Source organism: Oreochromis niloticus, linkage group LG23 (genome assembly GCF_001858045.2).
Source record: "Oreochromis niloticus isolate F11D_XX linkage group LG23, O_niloticus_UMD_NMBU, whole genome shotgun sequence".
NCBI lineage: Eukaryota > Metazoa > Chordata > Actinopteri > Cichliformes > Cichlidae > Oreochromis > Oreochromis niloticus.
This window is the reverse complement of record NC_031986.2, coordinates 15940786-15951967: the sequence shown is the minus strand read 5'-3', so window position 1 is coordinate 15951967 and position 11182 is coordinate 15940786. Positions and strand designations below refer to the sequence as shown.

General features: G+C 41.3%; 2 protein-coding genes and 1 non-coding gene across 6 annotated transcripts in view; all 3 read left to right on the top strand.

The window, feature by feature from the left end:
* The first annotated feature begins 13 nt into the window (after positions 1-13).
* trnai-aau (transfer RNA isoleucine (anticodon AAU)) lies at positions 14-87 on the top strand. The gene has a single exon. It is a non-coding gene; the product is annotated as a tRNA-Ile (tRNA).
* A 596-nt stretch (positions 88-683) lies between these two features.
* On the top strand, positions 684-2187 carry LOC109196774 (uncharacterized). Its single transcript, XM_019351168.2, has 3 exons — positions 684-861; positions 947-1229; positions 1321-2187. The coding sequence occupies exons 1-3, from the start codon at positions 770-772 to the stop codon at positions 1966-1968; spliced, it is 1023 nt and encodes a 340-aa protein (XP_019206713.1). The 5' UTR covers positions 684-769; the 3' UTR covers positions 1969-2187.
* Positions 2188-3217: 1030 nt separating this feature from the next.
* Positions 3218-11182, top strand: part of LOC100708472 (FERM, ARHGEF and pleckstrin domain-containing protein 1) — a 71501-nt gene continuing 63536 nt past the window's right edge. For all 4 annotated transcript variants that reach the window (XM_013264576.3, XM_013264578.3, XM_013264577.3 and 1 more), the window contains exon 1: positions 3218-3482. The gene's annotated coding sequence lies outside the window, so the exon portion shown is untranslated. The remainder of the gene's footprint in view (positions 3483-11182) is intronic.

The window sequence follows — 11182 nt, the reverse complement described above, 5'->3', positions numbered from 1 at the left end:
CCGTCAGTGTCGTGGCCGGTTAGCTCAGTTGGTTAGAGCGTGGTGCTAATAACGCCAAGGTCGCGGGTTCGATCCCCGTACGGGCCAGTTCAGTCTTTTTGTTTTTGTTTTTCGAAAAAACCCATTTGATTTTACAGTTTTTTTCTGAATGCTTAAACCCTAACTGTGATTCTTATAGCACAATTTCTAAAACTATTAATACTTATAGCAAAACCACTCACTGAGTTTGCAAAACTAAAAGCACAAACACTGCTTTGCACTCAGTTTGCCATTTTGTAACACACACTTTGCAAAACTGTAGGCACAATTCACTGCACAACACTCTTTTTGCAGAACTGTAAACACAACTCACTGCTTACACTCAATTACCAAATTTCCAACACACTCCTAGCAAAATTATACACATGTATGGCTATCATTAACACTATTTTGCCAACTGTCTGGCACACTTTCACATGTGAAAACTGTTTTAGATAATTAGTCCACTTTGCAATCAGCCTAAGCACTATAAACAGGTAAGCTGTCTATGTGGAGTACAATGGAAGGAGCAGCAAGAGTGAGAAGAGTGAAAATCAGAGGAGGCTGAGGGAGAGGACGTGGAGGTGAAGAAGTTGGAGGAAGAGGACGTGGAGGTGAAGAAGTTGGAGGAAGAGGACGTGGAGGAGCAAGAAGAGGACGAGGAGGGGAAAGAGGAAGGGTAAGAAGAGTAAGAAACAGAATAACTGATGACATCAGAGCTACAATAGTGGACCATGTCATCAACCATGGGATGACCCTGAGGGAAGCTGGCCAACGGGTTCAGCCTAAACTGAGCCGCTACACTGTGGCAGGCATCATTAGGACATTTCGAAATGAGAATCGGTAAGTACTTTGTAGCACTGCCATACTCTAATGAGAAACACAACAGTACCATACATGCAAAAATACTGAAATTGTTACTTTACAGAATTGCTAGACGTCCAGATGTTGGGGGCAGAGGAAGCATGTTCACTCCAGAGCAAGAGACCCATATAGTGAACATGGTGATTGCCAATAATGCAATAAGACTGCGCGAAATACAGCAGCGCATAATTGATAATGACACCATCTTTCAAAATATACACAGTGCAAGCATTTCTGCACTAAGTCGTGTACTTGCGCGCCACAGAATAAGAATGAAGCAAATTTACAGAGTTCCTTTCGAGAGAAACACAGAACGTGTAAAGCAACTGCGATATGACTATGTGCAGGTAAGCTAGTGTCATTGGTTCTGAATTTGGAAGTGCATACTGTAGTGCTGTGCATGGGCCTGATGTGTTGCATTTGTTTTGTCTTGTCCAGAGAGTGATGGAACTAGAAGCAGATGCAATGGGACATGAGCTACTTTTTGTGGATGAGGCCGGTTTTAACCTCAGTAAAACCAGGAGACGTGGCAGGAACATTATTGGACACCGTGCCATCATCAATGTCCCAGGACAACGTGGTGGTAACATAACCATGTGTGCAGCTATAAGCCAAAATGGTGTTGTTCACCATCATGCAACCATAGGCCCATACAACACTGCACACATTATTGCATTCCTGGACACCTTGCATGACATGCTCACTGTTCAGAGACCAGAGCAGACCCGATATGTCATCATATGGGACAATGTTAGTTTCCATAGGGCTGCTTTGGTCCGCAACTGGTTTACAGACCACCCATCCTTCATGGCACTCAACCTCCCTCCATACTCTCCATTCTTAAATCCCATTGAGGAGTTCTTCTCTGCCTGGCGCTGGAAAGTGTACGACCGTCATCCTCATCAACAGGTAGCCCTTTTACAGGCAATGGAGGAGGCATGTGGAGATATTGACCAGGCATCATGTCAGGCCTGGATACGGCATTCAAGGAGATATTTTCCCCGGTGCCTTGGACTGGAGGATATGGCATGCGATGTGGACGAAATTTTGTGGCCGGACCCAGAAAGACGACATGATGTAGGCTGATTGTCTTTTTTTTTTTTCCTTTTTTTTGTGAAATTCCTATTTTGTGTTCTGACTTTGTCTTGGTTTTGATGAGTGTGAATAAACACCAATACTTGAAGTTTGGATCCTTGTATGTTTACATGACACTATGACAAAAGTGTGACCTCAAATTGACATCTGTACTCAGAGAATGCAAAAGCCAGATGTGTTTTGTATTCATACCATCAGTGTGCAGTTGGCGCATTGTGTGCTTAGTAGATGATGGCTTGTGTGTACTGTTTGATACGAAAACACCATTTTTACGAAGGTGTGAAGAGTTAATCTAGCTGTGTTCGCTTTTGCAAGAGAACTACAATGTTTTGATAATTGGGTGACAGGTTTTCTTATTTGTGTGTAGAGTTTTGCAAAAATAGCCAATAGTTACAAAAAATGTGCTTAAGCAATCAGAAAAAACTGTAATTATAACAAATAATTTTTTTCAACCTAATAAAAAAAGGACAAGGAACGTAAACCATCACTATTATGTGAAATGGTAGAAAAAACTCAAAAATTTCGACATTAAGTTGTAAAAAATTCTCAGATTAAAGTGAAAAATTGATACGAAGTTGTCCATTGTGCTGTAGTCCTTACTAGTAGTGGTGTAATTCTGTAATTTCCTCTTTTTATTAAAAATTTTGTACTTTGATCTTGAAGATTTTACCCTTTTCTCATAAATTTGCCACTTTAATGTGTGTGTGTTTTTTTCTTTCCCCCTCCTATTTATTTCCTACCTTCGTTGGCGCTAATATGCCGTTGTATAAACACAAAATACTTAATTACAAGGAATAATTATCTAAAAAAAAATATAATAATAAAGTAAATAAATAATAAGTAATATTAGTAACACTTTCAGGTAAACATCCAAACGTGTTAGCAGCAAAACATAAGAATAAAAATGTAATCACAAACATGCATGTATAAGGGCTACATTACTTTATCTTTATAATGCACTGTAATTTTGTATTATCATCAATATTGATACTAAATTCAAACGTTTTAATCTAAGCAACGTTTACTTTACTCCTATTATATCTATAAAATAGCCATTATTGTTCATAATTCTGATATAGTCTGCTTTCTGGGGCATTATACCTGAATAATTTGAATCTCTACTAAGTTAAATAGGCTGTAAAGTGCTCATTGTGAGAAACAAACCAATGGCCAACACCCTCCTCAGGCCGTGCGATGGCGCTGCTGAGCCGCCCAAGTTGCACTTTCTTTCCCTGACACCACCACCACCAGTGCCGGGGCGCACGGAGCGCTGGAGGCGGTGTGTGTTGCTCTTTATTGTTCCAGTAGAAAGCTCAGTGCGCGGCTTCCCACATTTGTCTGAATGGCTGCCGCGGACAAACCACGTCCCACCTGAGAGGGAGCGGTTCAGCTGCGAGCAAGAGGACCACCGCGTTCAAAACTTACAGCGTGGATTTTACCATCTGCGTTGGACATAAAAAGCTCTCACGGACGCACATTCAGTGGATCCTGGAGGAAGAGGGGGGGGTAAGGAAACCGTGCCATCCGGATTGTGAAGCGAGCTTAAACGCAGTGTTTCTCGTATTCCTCGCACAGTAGGTGCAGATTCAGACAGCTTTACTGCATTATGTAGACCAGTTTCTAGGAATAGGAGTCGTGGCTTTTTTTTAAAATGCAACAGCGCGTTAAGCGCGATGAGTCCGATATCTTAAGTCTAAGCTCGCTTCGATTGCAGCCACCAGTCTGTTCGTTTTCCTAATCGGCTGAGCTTTAGGAGGTCCAGCAGAGCTTCTGTTACTGTAAGCTTAAAGATAGACAAGGATATGCTCCTGTGATTACTGCTACATAAACTTCAAGATTATTATAGTTTTGACACTTTAATCTTGAATATTTTCCACTTTATTAGTAATTCCAGTATTTTGTATTAATAATGCCACACACACATGCACACACCAGCTCAGTCCCTGGACTGTGAGCAGGTTGCCTTGGCCTACTGACATCTTTGCCCTGGGCTAAAGGATTACTCTGCTAACCCACATTGTAGGGCTCTCTCTTTGCCAACTGTACTCTGTGCTGTTGTGTGTGTGCGCCTAACAAAGCTGCTCCTTGATCTTTGGTGTTCTCAGAGACACCCCCCCCCCCCCTTTCACAGTGTGCACCTTTGAGGTGTCACAATCAGCTGGCAAACAAATCCCCTCCCTTTATTGATTTCTGAGAGACACATACTCTTCTTGGATCCCCTCCGTCTTTCAGCGTGAGGTCACAGGGTCAGCACCCATGATCAACAATGGTTGGGTGCTCAGGTGGAAATGCTGCCTATTTGGTTTTGCGATCAGTATGACATGGTTTTGATTGCCACGTGGTGTTGATGTTGCACTCCATTTCTTGCCCACACACACCCACACACTACAAGCTCCCCTGAGGGCAGTAGAGCAGCTTAATGGCTCAGCAGGTGGATGGTGTCACCTTGGTGGAGTCAAGCCCAGCCACTGATCTGTCAAGGAGCGCAGGTGTAGCGGGCTCGCTGTGACATAGCCTTGATCTCACCCTTGCCAATGCTTGTCGGCTTGGGTGTCATTTTTCACTCGACTCATGTAGAATACACAGAGTGAAAATGTACACAACAAACAACACTGTCAGGTAATGGGTCCCCTTTAGTGTTCATTGGCTGAGTGCATGTTTGATTGTATTCAATTGGTGTGGAGCCTTTTGTATTAGTTTTATTGTGTGAGTTTTGGGGGTTGGGGGTGGGGTGGGTGTAAATATATGGGACATAATCTGGAAGCAAGATCCACTTGCTTAGCTGTTTCCACACCTTCCCACCATATGTCGCTACTCAGGATGCCCTCACCAGAGCACACAGGGATTTTTTTCTGCACAAAGCAATGCTCGGTATGCACCCTCTGACTGACCTACTGACTGATAGTTGCGTGCATGTGTAGTCACCAAAAGATGGACATAGCAACATAACATCAGGCACTGCTTTTTAAGCCTCAACAATGTTCCCAATGCTAGTTATTTGGAGCTTTTTGGAACTGAATTAACAGCTAGCTCTAAATAGCTTTGTTATCAAGATGCATCTGTAGATTTTAAGGGCATGTAATACAGACACGATATCTGTTAAGCATCAGATCTAACCAACACTGATGCGCAGACTTCATGAACTGGCGGTAACACACAAAAAGCCATGTCATTTGTCAAATATTTGTCAGTCATTAAAAAAAAAGAGCTCCAGACATGATGGAGAAGTATCAGTGATCAGTGACTCCAGTTTGGTTTCATGGGCACCTGTCACTCTTAACTCTAGTATCCTAGATGGATAACTCATTTTTAACAATATCACCCTTACAGTTTTTGTGAAAGATTTATGTTGCTTGTAATTCTGTAAATTCGATCATTTTAACATTGAAGTTGGAGGTTATTACTTCACCTCTTCTGATCCAAGTAAACCCCTGGTACAGTGGTATGAGAACAGCTAAGTAGGACATAATTCAAAAATATTCACCACTAGAGCTTTAGTCTCAAGTACTTGGAAAGAAGGCAAATAGAGTTCTTTTGGTATGTGAACATGTTTTCATGTTCACATACCAAAGTAAAGAAGCCTCTTGAAAGAAAGACGCTTCTTTAGTTCTATAACAACCTATGGAGAGTCCCTGGTATGTAACCCCTAGTTTTCACATCAAATGGTTCTTTTACTCTGATTCAAATCAGTTGATGAGTTTGCAAACTTGTAGTTTTTCCCTGTGATTTGACTTCTTTTTACACAGAGAAAAATCCAAGTGAACTAAAATGCATCCCTACAAACCAGATGAGAATGTTATTGGCCAGATGTGTCCAGAGAGGGGAGCAACAAAAGTAAATGCAGGAAAAGGGTCCTGTGTTGTGGCCTATTGGAGAACCTGTAGAATTTAAGTTTTCATTTGACTGCTAGTTGCTAGCCTATACATACCTTTGCACTTCTATAGTACCTTACTGCATCCCAGAATGCAAAGCATACGTGGCTATGGGAAATTTTTCTGTAGCTCAAACTTACAACGTATACCTGGTATTTAATTCTGATTGCGGTCTGATCACATTCACACCATAAATGAACCGCTTTGGAATGGGTTACAGTCTAAATAAGAATTTTGGAGATTTTAGCTATGTTCCAATAACCTTGGAAGTTGGAAGTCTAGAATGACTTCACTCCCTAGCTAGTGTGTTCCAATAGTAAAGTCAGAAAAGCAAGAAAATCAGGATTTGTTTTTGTTTTTAGCATTGTAGAGCCATTCATGTATGACTAGCGATACAGCATATTTGTTTGTTGTAACTTAAAAACACAGCTGTGGCACACGCACGGATAGAGCCTACTCAGTGCTTTGCATATGGCTTGTTTAGCGAGTCATGAATATACAACGGTGGCAGTCCAGATTAAAAATTTTACAGTTTTACTGCTTGTACATTAACTGCTGCCATCTTGTATTGTTCATTCTTGATTGTTGGGGTTGCTTTGACTTTCTGAGTAGGAAATTCAAGTTAAGGGGGCATTCCAGATTAAACTGGGAACTCAGAAATTTTGACTTCCGACTTGATCTGGGACTCAGCATTAGTCCCACCCTACCATCATGTCTGCTATTCAGGTCATATGATTCAAGGTTAGAGTGGGGCTAAATCACCTGTGAAAGGGATCCCAGGACTGCACTGTAGCAGGCTGAATGCTGGTGAGGTGGTGTGCTGCAGACAGTGCTGGCAGTGGGGTTAGAGCCATTTTGCGGCATGTTTGTTAGTGAACAAACTATATGACGACACAAAATTACCCCTAGTAGTTTTTTCCACATCATAAAAAAAAGAGTTCATATCAGCAGGGCTTGGCAAAGTCCTTCTATGAGCAAGTCTGGTACGTGGGCATCTTATTAACGCCTCTGGGCCATTATTTTGGCGGTTACTTTGAAGCACTATCTAAATGAGCTTTCATTTAAGTTACCACAGAACATCAAAACTACTTGTGTAGTTTTGTTTGCTGACATTATCCCCCAACTAAGGTTTTAAAAATCCTTTTTTATGGATCTTTGAGGGCCATATCGCTCTCTTGCTATCTCTGGTATTGGACATATGTGTTATATGCCACTAGCAGGATATCTGTAATATCCTGATATATCTGTGATAGGATAAAGTAACTGAGGCGAGAGATTATGTGCTATTTAATCTTTTAAATTTGTGTGGGCAGTACTTACATTAATATTTTCAGGTTTGGGACTGTTTGTCAAACAAAGACATTTAACGATTTCCACAGACATCTCAAGGAATGTGTAACAGTTTTTTTTCCGGCATATTCTAAATTTTTATAAATGACATTATGATAAAATGATTGTGTTATGACTATGCTGATCCAACCTTATGAGGTGAGGCAAGTGGGTCCTTGACAAAAACACAATTTTTCTGACTATTTGTAAATGTTTGTATTATTCAGAGTTTTTCTGAGAATATTACCCCAGCTCTACCGTGTTACTTTCTCTCTACAGTGGCCTTGACACAGTGCTGTTTAATTACGGAAACTGATGGAAATATGACTGCAAAGTTCCCTTCATTAGCCTAGCAGTGCAGCTGTGAAACCCATTATGTCACACAGTATGCCCATCACATCCCTTTAAGTTAGTTTCATCTTGTGGCCACTGATCCTTTTTCACAGCACAGTTTCTGCTGCTCCTTTTCTTATTTGAAGAGTTTCAGTCAGGTTTCAGAGCTCATCACAGCACAGAAACAGCTTTAGTGAAGGTTACAAATGATCTTCTTATGGCCTCTGACAGTGGACTCATCTCTGTGCTTGTCCTGCTAGACCTTAGTGCTGCGTTTGATACTGTTGATCATAATATCCTATTAGAGCGATTAGAACATGCTGTAGGTGTTACAGGTACTGCACTGCAGTGGTTTGTATCATATCTATCTAATAGACTCCAATTTGTACATGTAAATGGAGAGTCCTCTTCACACACTAAGATCAATTATGGTGTTCCACAGGGTTCGGTGCTAGGACCAATTCTGTTTACATTATACATGCTTCCCCTAGGCAGCATCATTAGAAGACATAGCATAAATTTTCACTGCTATGCAGATGACACGCAGCTCTATCTATCCATGAAGCCAGATAACACACATCAATTAGTTAACCTGCAGGAATGTCTTAAAGACATAAAGAGCTGGATGGCCGCTAACTTTCTGCTTCTTAATTCAGATAAAACTGAGGTTATTGTACTCGGCCCTGAAAATCTTAGAAATATGGTATCTAAGCAGATTCTTACTCTGGATGGCATTACCTTGGCCTCCAGTAACGCTGTGAGGAACCTTAGAGTCATTTTTGACCAGGACATGTCCTTCAGCGCACATATTATACAAATATGTAAGACTGCTTTCTTCCATTTGCGCAACATCTCTAAAATTAGAAATATCCTGTCTCAGAGTGACGCTGAAAAACTAGTTCATGCATTTATTACTTCCAGGCTGGACTACTGTGATTCTTTATTATCAGGATGTCCTAAAAACTCGCTGAAAAGTCTTCAGCTAATCCAAAATGCTGCAGCAAGAGCCCTGACAGGGACTAGAAAGAGAGATCATATTTCTCCTGTTTTGGCTTCCCTTCATTGGCTTCCTGTTAAATCCAGAATTGAATTCAAAATCTTGCTCCTCACATACAAGGTCTTAAATAATCAGGCCCCATCTTATCTTAATGACCTTGTAGTACCATATCACCCTATTAGAGCACTTCGCCCTCGCTCTGCAGGCCTACTTGCTGTTCCTACAGTATTTAAAAGTAGAATGGGAGGGAGAGCCTTCAGTTTTCAGGCCCCTCTTCTGTGGAACTAGCTTCCAGTTTGGATTCGGGAGACAGACACTATCTCTACTTTCAAGATTAGGCTTAAAACTTTCCTTTTTGGTAAAGCATATAGTTAGGGCTGGACCAGGTGACCCTGAATCCTCCCTTAGTTATGCTGCAATAGACGTAGGCTGCCGGGGATTCCCATGATGCATTGAGTTTTTCCTTTCCAGTCACCTTTCTCACTCACTATGTGTTAATAGACCTCTCTGCATCGAATCATATCTGTTATTAATCTCTGTCTCTCTTCCACAGCATGTCTTTCATCCTGTTTTCCTTCTCTCACCCCAACCAGTCGCAGCAGATGGCCCCGCCCCTCCCTGAGCCTGGTTCTGCTGGAGGTTTCTTCCTGTTAAAAGGGAGTTTTTCCTTCCCACTGTCGCCAAAGTGCTTGCTCATAGGGGGTCATATGATGGGTTTTTCTCTGTATTTATTATTGTACAATCTACTATACAATATAAAGCGCCTTGAGGCGACTTTTGTTGTGATTTGGCGCTATATAAATAAAATTGAATTGAATTTTCTCAATAATTTAGCTTTTTTTTTTTTTTTAAACCAGCACACTCATCAGTCTGTGCACAGACTTCCAGCTTCTTGCATCTTATTTGGCGTTGAAATTTTAACCAAACTGCTGATTGCCAGACCTGTTTCACAGCCGACTGACATTTCCCATTGTGCAAGCTTACACAGATTATGTAATGTCAGACTTCTCACTTAAAAAATGACAAAGCATTATCTCATTTTTTTTTTTAACAGATTAGGGTCAGAGTTGGTAATCCTTTGTATGAAAACGATCAGATTCAAATTGGTAACCTTTCTCTCTGTATGACATAAGGCTGTCTCTCATGCACTTGCAATCACATCCGATTCTCTCAGCTTGGCTTCCCTCTGGCAAACTCTTGGGAAACTTTCAGCCAGTTCAAAGCCTGGTTGAGAGGCCTAGGTCCCCCTGAGTTAAAGCCCCACTGCTGGAAGCTCCCACAGTAGCTTCCTTTGTGCCTGCATGAGCAGCTTGCTCTGTATTCCTCTCTTGCACAACAAAACTCCATGTATAATTCTCCCAGGCTCTAAAGAGGAGATGAAGAAATCCCAGCTTCCAAATTCCCTCTTTCTAGATTTTGTTGGTGGTGAATTTGATCCTCAGTTTAACACGTACTGTGTTATTATCAAGGTTCCGATTTCTTTTATGACGGTGAAGTCATTGAAATCAGCATGGAAGAAGCTGTATTATTTTTATTTTAGTGCCCAGTAGATTCGTTACGTGAGCTTTTCTTGAAAGACTGAAGACATGCAGGCAACAAATCAGCTCTGCTGCCTGCAGAATATGAGCTGGGCAATTGATACGTCATTGTCAGTGAATTATTAGAGCTATAAAACTGGTGTTTGACTTGGGTAACACAGGGAGGTTTAAGTTTGTGGTTTTAAAATATGTAACATTGTTTTGTCAAGCAGGACAGTGGTATGTAAGTTTTACTATAGCTTAAGGGAAGGCGTTGGTCACTGTCTCAGTTCTTCCAGCCGTTACAGCTACCAGTAAACAACTGCATGGCACTTTCATTTCATTGCAGAAGTGGTTGACAGAAACAAAGGAGTGTTCCCACTGGTGTAATGAGTAACTTGAATGTCAGATCCCTTTTTATTGTCAGGTCACTTCCTTGGTACGTCTCCAGTTTCAGGTTTTGTGACTGAGGTGTAGAGAAGCAGTAACCTGTGTGTGCATGTGAAGGGATTACTAAGGATGGTGCTGTTTTTTTTTTCTTCTAGTGCAGTGTGGTGTTATTAGCCTGGTTGTTTCTGTGGGGAAAAATCAGGTCAACTGTTCTGGGGTCAGTTTTGAAATAAAGGTTTGATAAGCTGTGAATGATCATGAAAGAAATAAGACAGATGTCGAAGTTGCTTTATTTTGACCAACAGTTCAAAATGTGAAGATGTGGCAGCCAAAGTAGGAAGTGCCACTAACTGTTGTTCCTCTAGTGGCCACTTGAGGCCGTTGCCAAAAGTGGGTCAATCCCCATAGGGTCACATTTTAAAATACCGGCTTTACAGCATACAGCAACTAATACAGCCCTCTACAACCAACTTATCCCTTTGTTACATCTGTGCGATGTCTAAGTTTTCTTATAACTCAGCTGTTAAAGCTCAAAGTTTGGGGCCTTTCTGCTTTGACTGACAGGAACAATAATAGCCCTTTTCCACTAGTACTTATTCAAACTGACTGTACTTGGTTTCAGTCGTTTTCAGTTATGATTGAGTACACCCTAATGTGCATGGATGGGGTCATTATAGAATATGGCTGAAAGTCCATTTCAGTCAGTGTATGTGACACAAACACAACACAACAATGTAGGACATCGATGTTATACCTGCTGCTCAGTG

Excerpts from the sequence above, each read along its gene's own strand:
- LOC109196774 (XM_019351168.2), top strand. The coding sequence starts at position 770 with ATGACCCTGAGGGAAGCTGGCCAACGGGTTCAGCCTAAACTGAGCCGC. Across the intron at positions 862-946 it reads ACATTTCGAAATGAGAATCG|AATTGCTAGACGTCCAGATG; the intron begins GTAAGTACTTTG and ends GTTACTTTACAG. Across the intron at positions 1,230-1,320 it reads TGCGATATGACTATGTGCAG|AGAGTGATGGAACTAGAAGC; the intron begins GTAAGCTAGTGT and ends TGTCTTGTCCAG.